This window comes from Mustela erminea, chromosome 5 (assembly GCF_009829155.1).
Source record: "Mustela erminea isolate mMusErm1 chromosome 5, mMusErm1.Pri, whole genome shotgun sequence".
Taxonomy (NCBI): Eukaryota; Metazoa; Chordata; class Mammalia; order Carnivora; family Mustelidae; genus Mustela; species Mustela erminea.
In genome coordinates this window covers 108,838,432-108,861,158 of record NC_045618.1, presented here as the reverse complement: position 1 = coordinate 108,861,158, position 22,727 = coordinate 108,838,432, and the positions used below count along the sequence as shown (strand labels likewise).

Here is a 22,727-nt window from a genome sequence, read left to right as displayed (position 1 = left end):
GGACAAAATGCTCTTTAAAAATACAATAAATCTGTTTATTGTGTTTGCTGAGATCAGGAACTTGGATCATGCCGCATGCGTTCATTCGGACTCACCACATCTGAACAACTTCTAAATTACAATACGTCGAAGAAAGCCAAGTCTCACCGAGGTTGGAGAAATATTTCCGGGCTGGAGGCCCATCCCGGCCAGGGTCTTGGCGAGCTCCACCGCGTTGACCCCGCAGTTCGGGGCCACGTTCGCCTGACATCGGATGTGGACATTCATCTTACAGACTGGAGGGGGGCGGGAAAGAGAAGGGAATCCAGGTTCAGCAAGGAGCCAAGTCAACATATGCTGCAAAAAAGAACTTTAATAACCCGAAAGATTAGGCCGGGGGAATGATCCAGGCAGAACAACGCCATCCTCTCATTAAACTGAACTTGCGCTCAAAACAAACCCTGACGCTGCTCCCCTGCTGGTCTACGCAGCGGCAGCAAGCCTGGCATGCGGACGATAACACACTTCAGATGCACTTTTTTGACATTTGCCTCGATCCTGTGTAAGAGTCATTGCCGATTTAACAGCAAGACTCAATACAGAAATCAAAACATTCATCACCATGACATTTCAGTCAATTAACTAACAAGGAATCGTGCCAACTGACTTTAGGCTTTGCCTTGGATCACTCAATAAAAGGTGGCAATCTCCACGCCACGCCACATAGAGATGGCTGTTCAAACAGGAGGGGAATGGTGTTTTGAGAGAAAAGCCTCCAAGCGAAGCTCACTTTCTGAGTGCTCTTGTGGTCGGGGAGCCCTGGCGGCCTAGGGCACAACATCCTGTGAGCCTCTCGTTCTCAGGGCTTGCAGCCCGTGGGTCTATCTCATGGGGGAGCAAAGCGAGTTTTTTTTAAAGGTCAAAATAAACAGCAGTTGGAAAAGGAGAGAGGCACAGGTACATTCCTGGTGCATAGGAAACAGACTTGGGCTGATGAAGGGATCTGAGGTTTCATCAGCAGGAAGCTCGGACGCAGTTTCCTCACATGGCCCCAGCGAATGGGAGGCAAAAGCGAAAGAGCAGGCAACAAATTCCCTGTTGACACTGGGGTGTCCACCCAGCTCTGGAAGCAAGCCCGGATGCGGGTTTGGGGGGGGTCTAGATGTGATTTAGGGTGCCTTCTTTAAGAGAAAGAATATGCAGTCCAGTGGAGAGCTGTGGAAGGGACCCTTGCAAGGGAGAGCCCCTGAGGCTGAAGCCTCAGTAGCTCTTCTCGGGAAATCCCCCGCTCTCAGGAAGGCGGCTGCGGTGCCCTTTCTAAGGTACCAGTGACAGTAAAAGAGAAGAGTACAGGAGATGGCTCACTGTCTGTGCGCTACCCATCCACCCCCACCCCCAGGCCACGAGGCCCAAGAACAAGGTGGAGGAGCCCCACGCATGGCTCTGCATGTTGGCAACGACCAGACAAGAGCAGGAAGTGACTTTTGCCATGAAACCCACGCCCAGAGGAGACCATCCAGCTTAAGATCAGGCAGGGCCTGAACCAAAGCCATGCATGAGCTAGTCGCTGGTCGGGTTGAAAAAGAATTACTTCATGTATCTAGGAAAAAAAATGAATTATGAAATGATGTTCTCAAGAGATGAAAGGCTTTTGCAAGGGGCCAGTGCCCTTCTGTCGGCAGAAGCAGGCTCGGTAAGTGCAGACAGCCGACGGACACTGTCCAGCTGCACTGACATCAACTCGGCCTCCCCCAGTGACTGAGGATTTATCTAAAGCTTCAGGCCGAAATCCGCCTGTATTCCTGCAGGGGGCTGCACCCCATGACAGCTGGACTGTTACAGCAACGCCCAAGAGAAAATGACTCAGCAGCTCCCCAACTCCTAGCAGGATGGGAATCACCCCTCGCTCTCAGAATCTTGGCGAAGACCAAAGCTCCGCTGGGCAGAGTTAGTGGCGTGCAAGTCTGCGGCCCAAGCCGAAACATCCTTCACCCCACCTACCTCTCCGATCTCTATCAGTCTCTTCGAGGAGACCCAGGGCAGCTCTCACTGGGCTTTGACTCAAGTCCTGCTCCTTTCTGGGGAGGTCACTAGACCTACTCTCCTGCCAGTTCTCACTCATAACTGAAGTCTCTATTTTGGTCACCTCACCTTCTACCACCTTCCGTCTTGGACCAAGATCCCGTTTTTCCCTCTTTCAAATACCCATGCCGATACACAGCAACTAGCAGGCCCTCAGCACGAAGCAGCTGAGAGCGGCTAGACAGAACACTGAATTTAACAACTGACTGGAGCTACAGTTGGGAAATCTTTGGACCAGAGGTGACTCCCCGTACATGGCTGACGGGGAACATATCAGCCTAGAACTACGAAGACCTAATTCACGAAGCATCTAAAACCATCGGTGCCGGCTCAGAAGCCGGGCCGGCAGAATTCCGAGAGCTCGCGGCGTGGTGTTCCCATGAAGCGGGCACCCAGCACCCCAACATCTCACTTTTACACTGCAGTCCTTGTCGCATGATCCCCCAGAGCAGCGAGCCGCAGTGATCGCAGAAGGTGGGCACTTTGTAGTTGTGGATGCTGAACTTGTGCGGGATGTTGATTCCGAACCTCTGTTCAGCAATCTACAAAAAAAGAAGCAGAAGGACGAGAGCTAGGAGGCCGTGCCCACATCCTTGACAGAAACCGTAACAGGAGCCCCCCAAACGCAATGTGTTACCATGACACCTGAGCTGGGGCAGATGACTGCATTGTGCCCTGGCTTTCCTCACCGGGCTGAGCACATTTTCTCATCAACAAGATTCAAAAGAAAGGGCGTAGTGGTGGGCATTAGATCGTTCACCATGTGGGGAGATAAGGAGGAAGGAAAACCTTTTTTTTTTTTTTTTTAATATCACCTTTTGTATTCAGGCTGGATTTCTCTCCCTGCCAACTCCCTCGTGCCCATGTCTAGTTTCTAAACCCTTCTAACTGCGGGAGCAAACAGGTCTCTTACTGACCTTACACTCGCTGTGACCACAGGCTTTCCCAGATAGTGAGGTGGGTGGAGGCCTAGGGGAGGCGGCGGCACCCAGCGAGTACGGAATCACAGAAGGAATTCGCCCCAAAGCGACATCCTAGCAGCTTACTTGGCCCTCCCCGGCTGGGCCTGCCAATTGCCTTTTACAATCTGAGGGCACAGGTCCTGCTTGCATTTCACAAACTCTTTCCAGCAAATAATGAGACAAGGCATACACGCTACAGTTACGTCACCATTTGAAACGACAACGGGACAAGGAGTAGGGCAATTAGGACTCCTCTTGGAACTTGGCTGGTCTCTTTCTCATCAAAGCTGTGCCTCATACCTCTCCAAGGGACCTTTAGCAACCCTGTAGGTTTCCCGTAAGCAATCCCTGAGCTCCAAGTCAGATTCCGATGCGTCCGTAAACCCACTGCTCCCTGTCAACAATGCTCCAGCTGCTTTCTGTCTCCACAGTTTAGAACGTGCCCTCCCCAGCTGAATGCAAGGCGAGCGACGAGAATGAGATTCAAGCATTTATACACGGAAGTGCATCCTCCTGGAGATTTTGGAAGACACCGGAGGAGGCGAAGAGTCGCCTTACCGAGGAAGCACAATTTCCAGTTAACAAACAATTGTCACATCTATTCTATCGTGTGGAAGCCTCACCAAAAAAGCGCACGAAGGACATACGGATCCCATTCTTAAGACTGAGGCTGACAGAGAAGCTAGCCAGCGGAGGCTGGATTTGCATCCGAGTCCCGGTGGTCTGAGGCCGAACTCAGGAATCTTTTCAGTCCTCTCAACCCCTCTCCGAATCAGAAACACGAATTGTGCAAGCTTGTAACCAGCTGATCACTCATGGGATCCACCCACGGACAGGTCATGCTACACAAGCACAGAAGTTAAAAAAAGCATAATATAAAAAGGAGAGAAAATTCGATTCGGATGCCACCGTTCACTTCAAGGAGTGCAGAAGGCACGCGGAAAGGGCACGGAGCGAGGAGAGAGCGGGCTCGTGCCGCCCCTTGTCAGCAAAGTTCTATCTTCTTACCTTTGAATCCATTTTGTTCATATTGTTCTGGCAAGTGCAGGCTGTAACAATTAGATGGTGGCAGCGTTTATGGACGACACAGGTGCACACTAGGGAATGAAATGCATGATTATACACTCCTCGGAAGCTCACGATCTGCCAGTTCTAGTAGAGTCAACAAGGGCCACACCATGTCAAGGTGACTCGATTTACTGTCAGGCCCACCCAATGGCATCCAGCGTACCCGTCCTTCCCGCGGTCATTACCGTCCCCCTAACTCACGCCTTTGCTCACACCCAAACTATTTGCACTCAAGTGTTGAGCCTACTTCATCTTCCCTGGCTTTCCTCCTGCCCACACCCACCGCCATAGGAATCCTCTCATAGTATAATTCTGGTCCCCGTGCCTCACCATCTAAACCTTCAACGGCATCTCATTGCCAATAAGTAGAGTTCAGATTTCCCAGCTAGGTTTCAGGCCCTCCAGAAGCTACCCCTAAGCTTACCTGTTACCTTTCTTTGTTCTAATAAAAACTAGACTGGTTGCTCTTCCTAGAGAGCAAGACTTTACCCTCCTCTGCCCTCCCTGCATTCTCTAAGCAGGTTAAGAGACAACATTGTGTCATTTCTCACCCCTAGCAACAACAGGGTTGGAAAAGACAAAAATTTAGCTTCAAGATTTAAGGGGACTGCTCACAAAATGGCACTACCTTTCAGTATTCTCATATCATCTCAGAGACAAAACTTTAAACAATTCAACATTATTAGGTATCTCGGCTTTAGAAATAAAAACGTCCCCTCTGCGCTAAAATGTAGCCAAAATTTAAAACACAACCAAATACTTGCATTGGGAGTGTCCCCTGATCAGCAGAGTAATCTACTACAATATTAATGAAATGTATCCTGTCTCCTCTAAATATAACCAGTTTTTAACATAGGAACAACATTAAACACAGTTTTTGAAACGTTTTCTTACCTTGACATTGATAACCTTGTTTCCCAAATACTCCCCTGTTCAAGACAATAGAGAAAAGCGATCATCAGTCTACTTCAGCAACCACGCCCCTATGATCATAGTACTTCAGGAAAAACAAATGTATGCCATCCTCTGCTCCTTCCTGAGAAACCTAATTTCAGAGAACCAGCAAAGATGAGGTGATTTCTGAGCCCTTGTTACCACAAGACCTAGAGAATGTCCTGTGATGATCCGAATCCTCTAGTGACACACACAGGTGGGTGTTGGTGGTCCTCATTCTGCCCACCTCCTCCTGTGGCAAAGCCCAGGTCCTCAGCTGGTCATGTGACTGAGCCTCAGCTGCAAGGCTGCTCAGCTCCAGCGCCTTCTCTGGCATTCTCACTCACATAGACATAAAGATGGGCAGGCCGTGAAGTAAACAGGTGAGCCCACTGCAGCTGCCTGGCCTGAGGTACTCTCCCTCTTCCCTGTGCCCCCATAACCCCTGGAGTCCGGGGGTGGGGACAGAAATGCTGCCACAGGATGCCCGTCAGGCCCACGACTATCATGCTGGCCTCTCCCCAGTATATTCTCTGGGCGATGATGATATCATCCCTCATTCTCATTTAACACAGACCACATTTTATTAAACCTGGAGGATATGCCAGGCACTGAGCCAAGCCACTGATGGGCAGCATCTCACTTAATCCCCACAAAAGTCCTGCGAGGTAGCACGCATCATGGGAAGGCTCAGAGCCCAGACTCTGAAACCAGATGGCCTGGGCATGACGGGGGGCACATCGCTAACTCCCTCGAGCCACGGTTTCTTCATCTCCAGAGGGCAACAATGACCGCAGTTCCTACTTCACAGGGTCGTCATGAAGGTAGAGAGAGGTGATAATGTAAAACGCTTAGAATAGTGCCTAGAACTTCCTGTTCTACATAAAAGTTTATGAGATAAGCAAAATAAAATTATCTTTATTTTACAAATAAGGAGACACTGATGGATTATATAATTTATTTAGGTTTACACAGCTAGTTGGTGATGAGATTGAATGCCAGAGTCCATACTCTTAACCGTATATATGTAGCACATACAGTAACACTCTGTATGTGTGTGAGAGAGAGAGAGAGAGCATGCAAGCAAAGGCTGGTTGAGAGGGAGTTAGTTTCCTTGGTGGAAAAAATTTAGTGGTAATCAAACAAGTTTCCATTGAGAACGTTAGCTGAGGTCACAGTTTGTCACCACAAATGCCCACAGGGGCAGGCAGGTCACATAAAGGAGGGAAGCAGAACAGTCTTGACATGAAATGAAGACTAGCAGACCTTTCAGGTCAGGAAAACCACGAGGAGAGTGGTGGATAGCAACTAACTAGCCAGTGCGGAAGACCACAGGAGTGGAAAATGAGCTCAAAGATGCCAGAGTTTTCATTTTGTTCAATAGACAATGCACCAGGAACTTGTTTCTGAAGACTACAGTTGTGATGACACATCTGTTGGCAACATACCAACAGTCAGTTGTGGGTCCTTGGTTTAGACAAGGCTCTATTCTTTTTTTTTTAATTATTTTTATTAACATATAATGTATTATTTGCCCCAGGCGTGCAGATCTGTGACTCATCAGGCTTACACATTTCACAGCACTCACCATAGCCATACCTTTCCCAAAGTCCTTCACCCAGCCACGCTATCCCTACCCCCGCTCCCCCCAGGAACTCTGTCTGTTTGTGATTAAGAGTGTCTTATGGTTTGTCTCCCTCCTGATCCCATCTTGTGACAAGGCTCTATTCTTAATTTAAAACACCAAAAACACTAACCCTGGATCCTGACTGCTAAAAGATAGCAGGCACTTTTAAACCAAAGTAATCAAACATATACACACACAAAAACAAAAAAGAAAAATGCAAACTCACTGATCAGTACTTGAAAAAATTACTCTGAGCCAAGTGCTTTTGACTTAAACAAAATGACTACGGTTTGCAACACAACCAGGATTTCCCTTTATGCTATGGATACTAAACTGTCTTTTTTTTCTACAGAGATGGGTATGTACGTGTACATGTTTGGAGGTGGGCGAGGGGGCATTTCCTTCTTCTCTTTCCAAATACATGTGTTTAATGCTGGCTCTAAACAAAGGTAACTATTCAATTTATTTTACATTATAGATTTGCCACTGAAATTTCAGCTTTGGTGACGCATATAGGAAGCTATTGCCCCAATTCACCTAGAATTTCCGGGCTGTAAATTATCTCAGTTCCTAAATGCCAAGGATTATAGTACGCAATCACTGGAAGTCATTACCTTTGGCCACATACCATTAGGCTGAAGATTACTGTGTGCTTACTTTACTTACAACCAACTAAGTTCTATGACTTACCATGTGAGCCCTACTTTTTTAAAGCAATATGGTTGTCGTTTCTCTTACTCAGTGGCCGATTATCCAATTTATTGATTATCCATATATTGACAGGTTAGCCTTCCTAGTTCATGCTCTTTAGCCAGTTCATGACTCATTAGCATTCTCCCCAATTAACTGGAAAAAGAAATAGCATCTAAATCTTGGATCCGTAAAATGTTTAGATTTTTTTTCACTGGGAATTCAAATTACTGGGCCAACATATTGGAATAAAAGGCAAAAATCAGATTCTGAAACAACTCTCGAGAATCACACTTCCTTCTGAAACCACACACAACATAGAGAGAAGCTCGGAGGAAGAGAGAAGCCACGGAACCTCTTACCAGATAAACTCCCTGCAGTGAGAGCAGTAGGTGGGCTGTCTCAGGTATGTGGCCATGAACTTGTGTCCATTGATCTGGTGGACTCGCCTTCGCATAGCCCTTTGGCGCTTCCTGGTGAAATGTTTGAAGATTCGGTCTCTCTGCAGAGTGGCTATACAACAAAAGAAAGGAAAAAAAGAACGTGCAATGAAACTAGCTGTATCTAATGTAAGAGAAAGTCTAACAGCTCAAATACTCTCTAAATTGTTTCTTCTTTCTTCCAGATGCAAAACACCCCAGAACATCACCATGCTTGGGCTCTTCGTGTCTAAGGGCTAGACCTAAGTGAACTCTGAGATCCCCACTGCCCGATCATAGCTGGCTCTCCAGCACAGACCATGGATCCTCCAGGGTTCTAATGTTCCAGTATGGGACATCAGCCTGGCTTTCTAGCTCCTGTCCCACAGTGTGGGACGCTGGCTAGAACTACTAGAAGTGAAGCAGATTTCTCATTATTTGCCTTTCGTTCTGCCACCCTCACAAACAGAAGGAGGGAAAGGCCGCAGCACAGTAACCACACTGCCCAAAAGCATCAGTCCAAACACCGTCTCTGGAATGCGTAGAAATTAACTGGGACATAATGCAAAGTTCCTTTTCCACATTCACAATTTTTAAAAATCGTGACTCTTAGTCTGAAGAATCAAAACTGGGCACTATCTGAAGACAGCAAATTATGTCTTCCAGATAAATTACACTAGAACTTTCCCAAGGTATACAGTGACTTATGATTAATGCAATAAAGATTACTCCTTCAACAATGATTTGCAATTAATCACTTCAATGCAAAGAAAATTTAAGAAATAATGCAAGACTAATCTGCTAAGAAATTTTAAAAACCTGGAAGAAATTGAAGATATCCATGAAAATGCAAATGACCAAAATTAAAGAGCTACATACAGCAAAGAGACAATTTTTTTAGAAATAAATTAGTAAGATTTTCTTAGGACTGCCTCAAAAATCATTCATGCCCAGATGGTTTCATGGGTGAATTATTTTTAGCCTCTAAAAACAAGATGATATTAATGTTTAAACCTGCTGCAGAACAGAAGAGAAAAGAAAGTGCCCCATTTTTTAAAAGGGAACTATGTGATACAATCCTAGGACTAAAAGACACAACAGATTTATCCAAAGATATATCAGAAAAAAGAAACCAGAGGTTTGTGATCATTTTTCATGTCATGGACTCCTTAGTCTAGTGAAATTTATGGATCCTTTCTTAGAGTAAATCTTTTAATCTTATATATATATGTGTGTGGGTATATATGTATGTGTGTGTGTATATATATATATGATTACAAAGGAAATCAAGTATCAAAATATTAAATTTGAAGTGAGAAATACATATCTATTTTTAAGAAATTACTTAGTGTTGTACCTGATCACTCTAATAATTTTGAAGACATGATTAGCAGCAGTTACATTTAATAGTAGTGAAGTAGGAGTTGCATTTTAAAATATCCATTAAAAAGTTTTTAAAAATCTGTAAAATCTATAATACAGTATGAAAACACCCAGGATTTCTATGGTGACAACAAACATAATTACTGCTAATACTGCCGTGGGTTAGTTAACAATGTAAGAAAATGCTACGTCTGTGTTACAGCTTAGTGAAAATATTTTCTTTCATCAAATTTCTGGACCACCTAACTTCTAATTATGGACTTCAGGACAAGTACCCCTCTGCTTCCATATCCAGCTCACTCATGAATACTGATGCAGGGATTTTCCTTATTGAAGTTCGTATACTTACAAAGCGAATAGGAAAGCAATATTAGAAAACATCAGTGGTTTTCAGGTTAATGGGGTCTTTGCTCTCCCGTTCTTTTACAATTCATCCCCAACACAAATAATCCTTCCCACTTAATAAGTGTCTACTCTTGCCCACTACATTGGCTTCTCGGCTTCTTGAATGTGGCGTTATGGGTGGGGAACACCTTAATACGTAATAAAAACTAACTGCAAAGCAAAACTGAAAATCTTGTAAAAGTTGAAGAATTTCATGCAGTCTATGGAAAGTGATGTTTGTGAATGGCAAGAGTCAAACCTGAAGGCAATGGTAGATAAGACTCTGGTAGAGTTAGATCTGTTCATAGGTGAACAGAAGAAGTTTGATATAGAAAACAACATGATAGTCATTTTAAAAGAGAATCACTTGAATAGTAACATACTGGGAGAGGCCCTTGAGAAACTGAGGAAGTCTCAAACTCTTGCCAAATATAGCCTATTTAAAACTGCACTATATTAGTAAAAAATAAAATGTATAGTATTCTGCCATAGAATTATATCTGAAAAGTTACTGTGTTCTAAAAATTAGTGCCTATGATAAATCAAATGCATTCAGTAAAGTTTTTAATAATTTTAGCTTTGTCAAACTCCTTCTCCCACTTTTGAATAGTAACAAAATTTAGTCTTCATTTTGAATAGTTTATTTTATGTGAACTTTTCTCAGTAGTAATGACACTCAGATAACCAGGAAATTCTATACTGCTCAGCATTACCTTTTTTTTGTTTTTTTGGTTTTTTTTTAAAGCTGGGGCAGGGAGGGGCAGAATGAGAGGGAGAGAAAATCCTAAGCAGGCTCCACACCCAGAATGGAACCAGATGCAGGGCTCAATCTCATAACCCTGAGATCAGGACCTAAGCCAAAATCCAGTGAGATGCTTACCCGACTGAGCCGCCCAGGTAACCTGATACTATTCAACATTATCCTAAAAGAAAAACCCACTCTGAGCAAGAGGCAATCTTCCCAGGAGCACAACAACTAGTATATTATTAGAAAACCTATTATGTTTTATTCTACTAACAGGTAAAAGAAAGTAAACATGATCACTTCAATATATGTTTAAAAGGCATTAGATAAAGTTTAACTTGTAATCTAATAAAAAAACTTTTTGGAAAGAATAGAAGATTGTCTCCTTAACATGACTAAAACATTATGCTCACAGGTCAAAAAATAAATGGTAAATAAATTTTAAAAAATCCCATAAGAGTTAAAAACAAATAAGACCAATTATCAATTGCTTACTATTATTCTGAAGGTACTTGCCAAAGCTGTTAGAGATGAAAAGAAAATAAAAGATAAAGCTATGGAGTGGAGGGAGAAGGAGGCAATGATGCCATGGTTTGGAGATGTTTAATACATGACTAGAAAACTCAGGAGAAGTTAGCCCAATCTACTAAAAACAGAGTTCAGTAAGATGGACAATGATAAATCATTAAAAGTTAACAGATCTTTAATATATCAAAGAACCATTTAGAATATATAACAAAAACATAACCCCATTCATAAAGCTACAAAACCCAAATGAGGAATAATTTATCAGAGGAAGTTTAAGACTTCTATGAAGAAAACTATAAACCCCAACTGAAGAAGATGAAAAGATATGTAAAAGCGAACTTCCTAAATAGAAAGACTTAATACTATTAAGCTGTCAATTCTTTCTAAACTAAATTCAACAAAAACCCAATAAACATCCCCAAAGGAAGTCTTCAAATTTGACAATTTTTTAAAAGTTAACTTGGCATATTGGGCACCTGGGTGTCTCAATGGTTTAAGCCTCTGCCTTTGGCTCAGGTCATGATCTCAGGGTCCTGGGATCGAGGCCCACATAGGGCTTCTCTGCTCAGCAGGGAGCCTGCTTCCCCTTTCTGTGTCTGTCTCCCTACTTGTGACCTCTCTGCCAAATAAATAAATAAAATCTTTAAAAAAAAAAGTTAATTTTGCATATAATTAAAAATAAATACTTAAAAACTGTCCAAAAATTCTACTGAAGGAAAGAAGACTTGTTCTACACGATAAAACATTAAGTTACAATGACTAAAACAGCATGCTACCAACTCAAGAATCCAAAACTAAAAATCAATTTTGCTTAGAACATACCTCAAATCAGTGGTACATGATAGATTATTAATAAATAGTGTTTAGACAACTAGCTAGTGTTTTAGAAAATACTTTCACCTCATTCCTGACACCAAAATAATCTCAGGTAAATGTTAAGGAGGAAGTTATGGAAAAATAGGGAAAAATTATCCTAGAATGGAATAAGAGTAACAACATTCTAAAGCCATGAGAGACTCAGATTTGTAATTTAAGAACTTTAAAGTTCTATTTGGTAAAAGACACAAAATGGAAAGCTAAACAAAACAAACTGGGAGAAAAAGGACTTGCAACACATGACAAAGGGTTACTATTTATAATATGTAGAAATTAATAATAAAAAGGTATGAACAGTCTAGTAAAAATGGGACAGAAGAGGCAAAGAGGCAATTTATAAAACTATAAATGCAGACAGACAATAAACACACCAGATGTCTGATCTATCCTAGACGGGCACATAAGAAGCAGGAGGTCAAAGACATTTTACTTAAACTGGCAAATATTTATAAGGATTGCTAATGTGCCTCTGCTTACAAGGGAATGGGGCACCTCTACTCTCTGCTGGTAGAAGTGTAACTGGGCTCCAGTCCTGGCTCTTCTGGCTGTGTTCACCACACAAGCCTCAGTGTTCCCATCCATAAACCGGGTAATGCTGTCCTCATACCGCTTTTCCAGGGACCTTCCAAGGAGGTAATGCAATCAAAGTGTTCAGCATGGAGTTAGGCCCAGGGTAGCATGCAACACATGTAGGAATATTGTTTATGGAGACAGGTATCTGTCAAACACCTGTCAAAGCTGTAAATGTACATTTCCTTTCATTCAGCAATTCAATGTCTATGTTTTTTCTATAAAAAGATGAGAAAGAATGTATGCCATAGAGATTATCAATTACTATTTTCTATTTAACAGTAAAAACTAGGGTTTACATAAGAAATTTCAAAGAATGAAATGCAGAAATAGAGAAAATGAATTTGGTTAAGACACTGATGCTTTCAGAGGCTCTAGCATAGTTAAAATAGTACCTGCTTCACTGTGTGTGTGTGTGTGTGTGTGTGTGTGTGTGTGTGTGTGTAAAACTTTTGGCAATTAGCCTAATTATTTTCATTCTCAGGTTTCCCATCTGTCTCAAGAAAATAACTATATTCCTGTCCTCAGCCCTATGGGGATCATGTCATAATCAATATGGCCAAGTTTCTTAAAATTCTGGATAAGGATCACACATGAACAGAAGTCCCTCCATTATATAGCTCTCTCCTGCAGTATTTCCAGAAGCCTTTTAGGAATAACAACAAAACCAGATTTTGATTCTCCTTTGCTGGGCAGATGATAAAATTTGGTCTAGTGACCACACTGTATCTAACATATGCTCTCACCAGCCTGAGAACCAGCTCAATGCTCGCCAAGGCAAAACATGCATTGAATTTCTAAACACTTATCACACCTAGATGCAAATTAAATTCTTCCCAGGGGTCTAATTATCAAGAATTTTCTTCTTTAATCCCTTAATACCATGAAGAGTGGTTAAAAGGTCAGTTCACTTGTATTTTTAGTATTTCTTGAATTGAATCCCTTTCTCTCAGCTTCCCTGACAGCTATTGCCATAGTAATAACAGGGCCTCTGAATTTTCAGGTGATTCCTTCTAGCCTGAAGGACTAGGAAGAAACGCTTATAGCCAGCCACCATGTTGGTCATCCCTTAAAGCCTTTGCTCCTGCCTTCCACCCCTCCTGGAATGCCCTGTCCTCCTTCCCCGCCCCCCACACAACTAGTTACCTTAGATTTATCCCATCGGCCTCAGAGCCTCAACGGTGTCCCCAAATCCTGAATCAGGGTGAAAGGCCCTTCCCCTTCTTCCCAGCCTCAATCTTTTCCTTTATCCCACAGCAGGTGTCCCAGATGTCTCAGAAGCACCTCCCATGTGCTCATTTTAATAAAGCTTCACTCCTCCCTCTTCTGTCTTCTTTTGCCTGGGTGCCTCTTTGTTTCAAAGCACAAAACACACTCATGCACCCCTGGGAATTCGAAAGATGTTTGGTTAAGAAAATGGGGGTGGGGGTGGGGGTGCCTGGGTGGCTCAGTCCTTAAGCTTCTGCCCTGGGCTCCCGTCATGACCCCAGGGTTCTGGGATCGAGCCCCAGATAGGGTTCCCTGCTCGGCTGGAAGCCTGCTTCTCCCTCTCCCACTCCCCCCTTGTGTTCCTTCTTTCACTGTGTATCTCTCTGTCAAATAAATAAAATCTGAAAAAGAAAACAGGGATGGATGGGGGCTGCCCATGGCTTCAAAGGACTTTCACTGTCACCTTCTCTTGATAGATGCCCTGGACGGGAAGAAGGAGTTCTCAGAAGGCACTCTGCCCAGGCACAGACTGGACCCCCACTTTACCATCAGAGGGCACAGGAGGGCTTCCTAGCTGTTTGTACCGCCCCCTGTTGCCTTAGGACTGAGTCAGAAGAACAAAAATAAAATAAGCTATTTAATCCTTTTGTGCCTTAAACCAACCCAGGCTTGGAGAAATTTTCCAGATCACACGGGGTTCTTCTGAACACGTTAGGCAACCTGAACGTGCTCTGCAGCCAAAACTTGCATCACAACTTCTGTTTTGCTCCTAAGGTGCTCATGCCTCTAAGTAAATAGGAAGCTGGCTCCGTGCCCACCAGGGAAATTCACATTCCAGGCTCAGAAGTGGGCAGGCCTGGAGCCCTGATCTGTTTCACCCGGAGTCAGTTTTGACAAGCCGTCCCATCCATGGGGTGGGGAATAATTAGGTCAAATACAACAAAGATAACTATTCTGAAATAAAATTTCATGTCATAAAATCTGACTGTCATCCCACGCACTCTTTAGAACTTCAGAAGGCACAAATGACTAGAAGCCACCAAACAACTCCAGGGTTAGTTTTCATGGCAAAAAGTCTTGCTGGACGGAAACGTGTTGCTAACCTGAGGCCTCATGGGGGAGGGGCATCTCTCTGAAGTCTGGGTAAAGCTGCCTTATCTCAAAAAGAGTAAAGGTTTCATCCTTTTTAGCCTTTTGCTCTATCTACCTGAAGCTAAAACTTTCTATTCCAGGGGCAGAATTCTGTTATTTGAAAGTACTTCTGGAAGCAGAGATCACGTCTCCTAATTTTCAAATGACTGTAAGCAAATTCAATCAGAGACTGAAAGTCTATGGCATGCCACCTTTAAACTGTCAGAATTAAGTAAGTGTTTCCAGAATAAAACATGCATAAAAGAAATAACTTGATTCAGTGTAAAAATACAATTCAACTTTGTAAAGTTGAATTCACTTAACAAGCAAGGGCACTGCGATTTACAAAAGTCCGTGGCTTGTCGTTAAGGGGCCAAGCTGAGGAAGTTGTGCGGCCTTTCCACACAACAGGCTGGGAGTGTGTGGTGGTTGGTGCTGGACCTGGAGCCTGGGCAGGAATCGTGATTCCTCCCTTCCAAGCTGACCTGGGGCACACTGCTGAATCTCCTCTGCCTCAGTTTCCTCATTTGCAGAACAGGAAGCACAAGAGAACCTTCTTCAAAGGACCACTTTGATGACTCCCTGAGCCAGTAAGTGTTGCATAATTGTTAAAACTCTTACTTCACACTACCATAGAGACCAAAGAACAGAAAGGATTTAATTCAGTCACCGAATTGCCTAGAAGTCAACACTTAGGAAACCATTACCTTAAACATGGCACCCAAGGTTGATCTAGCTAGCTAGAGCCAGAACTACCACTAGAAATCCTCTGCTCTTTGTTTTATCCCTCGGCTTTATGGGTAACACGACACTGGGCTGTGTCCTTTATTAACATCAGGTCTCCTGGAATCCCTGGAAAGTAATACATTTTCTGGTGAGGAAACAGAAGCTAACAGGAAGGTTAAGTGAGGTCAAGCAGCTACTGATAGAAGTGGGGTCGCCAGACTCTGTTTAGTATTGTTGAACTATGGAGCAATGCTATCCAACATCCTTTTTTCCTTCTTCCTGAGATATTTGTTTTATCGTTTGTATGTGTGGGAGGGGATAACTTGAAGAAAAACAAACAGGAAGACCTTAGAGGTAGAGAAGTCACTAGTCAAGAAAAAACCAGAAAGTATTATGTTGTTTAGCTCTCCAAAATATATCCCTGAAAGGTAACAGGATAAGGTGGTGGGAGAATCTTACTTAATATCATCAAACACACTGAATAAGCAACCATCTGGTCACAAAACTGTGTGTACAAAGAATGATGCATAAGAATTGAACATCAGATGATTCCTGTCTGAGACAATAATGGTATAAACAGATTAGGACACGGGCTAGGCAAATACCTATCTTAAATGCATCTCTACAATAAGCATACACCCCCAGTGGGTGAGAGCATTTAGTGGGTGCTGAGTGAAGAAAGAATCACCGGAGTTGTGTATCTAGTCCTCTGATTAACTAAGAATGACTTTATAAGTGCACTGAGCTTAGCAGTTGTTTGGAAAAAACGAACAAGAATTTGATACGCAGAATGGAGAGAAGGTTCCGGGACTTTAGGCCAGCACCAGTGACAAAGGCTACAAAAAAAAGGGTGTTTATATTTTAAAATGGCACGCTAAAGCCCCCCAAGTAACACTAAGCAGTACAGAATCTTCTGTTTTTGAAAAGTGCATACCACATGACTCATAGTTATTTTCAAATTCAGATAGAGTGATTAGACTCAACGCATTAGGAGACCTGACAGGTGTTTCTCAGGGGTTTGTTCCCGCCAAGCAAGCTCTGTGCATAAACACCTTCCATCATGCATCACGTGGACAGCTATCGTTGGCAAAGCAGGAAGAGAAAAGTCACTTACTAGACTGACTCCCATGCATGGCCCTCATAGCGCTGTGAACGCTGACCCCATCCTTACCCATCACTCCAGCCTCCTCCGTGAGCAGAAAGGTGATCAGGACAGAGCTCCTGGACGTGACCAAAGCTCCATCAAGAGCCACGGGGAAGGCCTTTCACTCCACTGTTGGGAGGGGAGAGCACTGCCTCCCATCATTCCCTCCCCATCTTCCCCTCTGTTATGCACGAGTACTGTGCGAAGTCTTCCCGTCCCAGCACTTGGAGAAAAGTACTTCAGCTCCAGTGTCTGGCTCCTCTTACTCTCCAGCTTCTCTTTCTTGTCCTCCTCACCAGCTCTCCTCTTCCACCCAACCTTTACACTCATGTGTGTCCCAACGCTCTTTGCACGCCATTCTGGTCTTTCTGGATGCTCCCCGCATCTCCTCAGAGACCTCCTATGTTCTCTTGATTTCTAACAATTGCCCATAAACTGAGGACTCCCAAAATAACAGCTCTAGTCCTGGTTTCTAACTACATATAAAAAGATACGAAACATTTCTAGGTAGCTTCTTAGCATCTCTCCAAGTAATCCCCGGATTACCTAAAATTGACATTTGTAGGCTGAGTCCTCTTCCCAGCCTCTTCAACCCACCCTTTCTCTTAGATAATAGTATTACTATCCTTGGAGTCATCCAGAAAAAAACTAAAGATGTCTTCAGATCCTTCTTCTCCACCCACAACCCATCAACTGTCAAGTTCTACTAAACCTATTATGATCTGACTAGACCTGCCCCTCCCATGCTCACCGGGGATAGTTCTTGCCGCCTTCTTCCTCTCATCTAGACTAGGTACTAGTTTCCCAGCTAGACTCTCTGCATAAGGTTGCTCCCCTTTGCAATCCATCCAGTTATTCATATGAAATACAGGTGAGATCATGTCACATCCTGTCGGGAGACAGCTCCCCTGCTATAGTCCATGTAAATTTCTTGAACAGAAGATAGAGTAGTTCTCCCAGCTGGACCATAGTAAGGTAAAGGAGGTGACTCTTCCCCAAAAGGTAGTGTTCCCACCATCCGACATCCAAGCGAAAGTCAAATCTGACTTTCAGCAGCAAAATGACCTTCGGGGGGCCTTAGTTAGGTGGGAGACAGAGTCGTTCCCCTTGGTCCTCACTCTCCAGGGTCTGGACTTGAGGGCCTAGGAACAGGGTGTCCACAGAGTTCTGCAGAGGCAGACTGAGGAAGGCTTAGAGTAAGCCTAGTTGTGAAGGCACAGAGAAGATGTGTTCAACATCCCTTGCAAGAAAAAGCATCTAGAGCATATGATTCTGTGTACTGTTCAGTTTCCACCATTAAGCCTGGCTTACATTGTCCAGGCAGGCCTTAGCTCTGCCTTAGAGAGTGCATCAGTGTGGAGAAGCCACCCTCAGAGGCTGCCATAGTAGACAGAGGTCCTTGCGAAAAGTGAGAATCACCAGGGAGAGCTGAATCCCAGGACATAAGACCTAGGGATACAAAGTCTAGCCACATCTCCCAGGTGGCAGGTCTCCCTGTTTCCAACCTTGGAGGACAAGGATTCCTTTCATCAAGAAGCCAGCAGATCCTACGCTTCTCTGCTAAGCCTGTTCAGTAGACACCAAGGCCAACATCCCTGACCCAACATCCAACACCCAACATCGCTGGGCTCTTTTAGCAATCTCAAGGAATTGATACAACATCCTCAAGGGGCTGAAAAACTGGGGTAGTTATCCTCCAGCTGCCACTTGTCATTGGTTGATAGCTGCTTCAGTGGTAGGGAGCATCAATTCTCTAAAATGTCCAGCCTTTCTTTGTGCCCTGAGAGGAAATATGGAGAGGACATCCACAACGTCTGCTATAGAATGAATTTATGCCTGCTCTGGTCCTGCTTTCTTTTTTATAGTTTGCTACCATAAACACCTCCTAACAAGTGCTTCAAACTCTTTGTGGAATTTAATATAAATAGAAAATTCCTATAATAATATTTTTCAGCTATTATTGTGACTTCTCCTTTCTGTACACATAATTTAATGACAGAAATTCCCTCTTGTTCTCTATTATCAAATGCAAGAGTCCTATTAATTCCTTTCAATAAAAAATGGTATGGATTTCTACCCTATTGCTGTGATTCTACAAATACTTCATTCCCCCCATCCGCACTGATTTCATCCATAAATAGACTTCCAGCTGCCACTCCATTCTTTAGTTTTTTTAAATCAAAGTTAAACACTGCTGAGTGGTTCATCACCACCAGGTTTCAGGATGAAGAGGAAACGTATTTCTGGTTCATCAAATTTGGATTGGATTATATAGAGGTAGGTCCCCATTAGGCCTCATGCTGTCCTCCAACTATCTGGAAAATACCTCAAAATGGCATTACCTTCAACTCTAAGCTTAAGTTAGAGTAAGAATCTTGGTTTATGTGCTTTAAAATGTAAGCATTTCCCAATTATCTGGTAATTTTTTCTTTTATCCTTCATTATTAAATTTAACTGGGAGGAAATGTCTTATCCATGGTATCCCTTGTTCCCAAGAACCTTTTGAGCTTAATGTAAGAAGATCTTAATGCTAAGAGCAACATGTGAAATGTCTTTTTGCTCTTTTGCTGTAGTTGTCTATAAAGATAATAAACGATCACTTTAGAAAATGCAAATGATACCAAAAACCATAAAGAAAAAATCTTCTTTTAAAAGTCATCTTAAATCTCACTGTAAAAAAAAATCACTGTAAATATTTTGATGAACATGCCAGATATATCCACCATATAGACCTACATACAGTAAGTGCCAACTACGTTTCACACAAAGCGTCTTCCCATATCTTATTTTTCAGAAGACTTCAGTTGGTTAGAGTAGATTTAGGTATATGGTAAAGTTGAAGGGGAGGGCCAGAGGTTTCCCAAGTGCTCCTGGATGATAACACAAGCATCACCTTCCCCATTATCAGCATCCCTCACCGGGACAGTACCTTTCTTAATAAGGAGAAACCTTCAGTGAGATATCACATAATCACCCAGAGTCCACAGTCTACCTGAGGGTTCACACTTGATGTTGTACATTCTGTGAGTGTAAAAAGATATAAATGACATGTATCCACCAGTATACTATCATACAGAGTATTTTCACTGTCCTAAGAATCTTCTGTGCTCTCCTACTTCGTCTCTCCATCCCCTTCTGACACCACCTCTGGCAGCATTGATCTTTTTATTGTCTTTTAATTTGTTTATGGTTTTCCTTTTCCAGAATGTCACACAGTTGGAATCAGACAGTGTATATAGCCTTCTCAGATTTGCTTCTTTCACTTAATGGCATTCATTTAAGGTTCTGCCCTATCTTTCAATGGTGTGATAACTCATTTTTTTTTAGCACTGAATTATAGCCCACTGTCTGCATGGACCACAGTTTATTTATCCCTCCATCTACTGAAGGACATCCTGGTTGCTTCCAAGTTTGGGCAATTATGAATAAAGCTGCTACAAACATCCAGGGCACCTGGGCGGCTCAGTTGGTTAAATGTCTGCAGTCAGCTCTGGTCATGATCTCAGCATCCTGGGACTGAGTCCCACATTCAGGCTCCCTGCTCAGCAGCGAGTGTGCTTCTTCATCTGCCCCTCTCTCTGCTTGTCCTTTCTCTCTCTCTCTCTCTCACACACATAAATAAAATCTTTAAAAGAAAAAAAGCTGCTACAAACATCCATGTGCAGGTTGTAGCATGAATATAAGCCATCCATAATTTTAAAAAGTTACTATTCATTTTTATAGCAATTAATACTAAAGTTACCATTTAGTCATCGTAGCTTATAAAAATGAATATGCATCCTAACTAACTTAAAAGTAAGCTAGTAGCATTAGCATATCATCCCTGTGAAAGCAAGATTTCCCTGGAAAATCACCTCTGTGATTTTCTCATTCACTTGAATCTTAGGGACGGCTCTCCCCAACCCCCCACCCCCCGGTCCCCAATCCCCATCCCTGCCTCCAAGCTCAGGTTGGTCTTCCTTCCTCACACAAAAAAAAGCCTCTTATACAAACAACCTGTCCATCCAAAATCTTTTCCAGATAAACATGTGTTTCCTGCCGAGAACTAACAAGAACCCTGCCCCATAGCTTGGCTTATTCCATTTCCCTTTCAAAGTTTTTGCCCTCTTTTCCACAAGCAGATTTCTGAGGTCTCTTCTAAGTCTCAACTTCTGATTTTATGATTTTTAGAAAAACCTTACAGGATATTAGCCATGAGGAATATGCTGCCTAATCATTTCCTTCTCCAGCTACATGGCTAGAATGAAAGCACTGCTGCCTTCCTCATGCTGCTGACTCAACATGATTGTTAAAACCACGGCACCATTGCTCATTATAAACCGACTAATTCCAAACCTAGCGCTGAAGGTAAAATACCTTTATCACATAGCCAAATCTCCTACAACACTAACACCAGGGCTTTGAACCTCAGCCAGCACTTTATGATAGTTTAAAAAAAAAAAAAAAAGGAAGGAGCCAGCTGCTTTAATCAAATGTCACTTATATCGTATGGTCACTTCCTGTCAGAAGCCAGCAATTTAGAACTGTGTATCTTGGCTACTAGGTTGGCTTTTCTGTTTGTTTGCTTTTGACAATTACATTATGCCTTAAGTTGGGTGGGAACAAAATAAAATTAAAAAGAGATAAAGAAATGAAACATTTTTTTAAAACTATAAATGAAGACTTGGTACTGACAGGGATGGAAACCTCTGATGAAAGTACAGTTTGGGATTAGCAATGAATCCCATCTTTTATGATGCAGTGTTGGCATCCCTGTGCTTTCAGAAAGAGAACATTCCACTAGTCAAGGACCAATGAGTTCTCTTTTCTTAAATCCATTCAAATGGTTCTTTCTTGACTACCATGAATAACCCAGCCTATATGGTGACTATGAGTTCATACTTTACCAGGAAAGGCAGAGATGGATGTGAGAATTCTTCAAAAGATGTGACAAATGCCTCCAACCCCAGAAGTACTGAACACCAGCTTACCACCCCACACCAACAAAAGTCTGCATATTGTAGTTGGAATTCAGAGGCTTATATCATAATCTAATAAAGGTACAGTGTAAACACACAACAGCTCAACAAACTACTAGGGCTGCCACAAAAAACGGAACAGGGCTCTCAACCCTCAGCTGTCACTAATCCACAAATCACTTTTGGGACAAGGAGGCATTCTGCTCGACTCTGGGGATTCAACAGCAGGCCATCTTTTGCGATGACATCAGTCCTCCATCCCCATATGGGCTCTAAGCACACCCAAACCTTTCTTCCTTTTCCAGCATATGCTTATTCAATCAACAGGTCTCGAACGTTTATCAAGTGCTGGACACTGCAATGGGAATTAGGGGTACAGTGGTGAACGAGGTATGGTAACACCGTCAACTGTCTAATGCTGGAGGAAGGCTGTGAACAGCTGTTATTATGTGGAGTAGAAACTTCTGTGGAAATCAAAACCACAGTGAGATACCACCTCACACCAGCCAGAATGGCTAAAATCAACAAGTCAGGAAATGACAGATGCTGGCGAGGATGCGGAGAAAGGAGAACCCTCCTACACTGTTGGTGGGAATGCAAGCTGGTGCAGCCACTCTGGAAAACAGCATGGAGGTTCCTCAAAATGTTGAAGATAGAACTGCCCTACGACCCAGCAATTGCACTATTGGGTATTTACCCTAAAGATACAAACGTAGTGATTCAAAGGGGCACGTGCACCCGAATGTTTATAGCAGCAATGTCCACAATAGCCAAACTATGGAAAGAACCTAGATGTCCATCAACAGATGAATGGATCAAGAAGATGTGGTATAGATACACAATGGAATACTATGCAGCCATCAAAAGAAATGAAATCTTGCCATTTGCGACAACATGGATGGAACTAGAGCGTATCATGCTTAGCGAAATAAGTCAAGCAGAGAAAGACAACTATCATATGATCTCCCTGATATGAGGAAGTGGTGATGCAACATGGGGGCTTAAGTGGGTAGGAGAAGAATCAATGAAACAAGATGGGATTGGGAGGGAGACAAACCATAAGTGACTCTTAATCTCACAAAACAAACTGAGGGTTGCTGGGGGGAGGGGGGTTGGGAGAAGGGGGTGGGGTTATGGACATTGGGGAGGGTATGTGCTTTGGTGAGTGCTGTGAAGTGTGTAAACCTGGTGATTCACAGACCTGTACCCCTGGGGATAAAAATACATGTTTATAAAAAATAAAAAAATAAAAAAATTTAATTTAAAAAATGCTAAAAAAAAAAAAAAAGAAACTTCTGTGGAATGTGGATGGG

General features: G+C 43.0%; 1 protein-coding gene across 1 annotated transcript in view; it reads right to left on the bottom strand.

Annotated features, from left to right (window-relative positions):
* The window catches only part of PRKCH (protein kinase C eta), a 225,956-nt gene that overhangs the window by 97,075 nt on the left and 106,154 nt on the right, over positions 1-22,727 (bottom strand). Inside the window, exons 3-7 of the mRNA XM_032344412.1 lie at positions 7,704-7,854; positions 4,986-5,020; positions 4,032-4,120; positions 2,474-2,603; positions 148-275 (exon numbers count right to left, since the gene is read on the bottom strand). Of these exons, the coding sequence (XP_032200303.1) occupies positions 148-275; positions 2,474-2,603; positions 4,032-4,120; positions 4,986-5,020; positions 7,704-7,854 (533 nt within the window). The remainder of the gene's footprint in view (positions 1-147; positions 276-2,473; positions 2,604-4,031; positions 4,121-4,985; positions 5,021-7,703; positions 7,855-22,727) is intronic.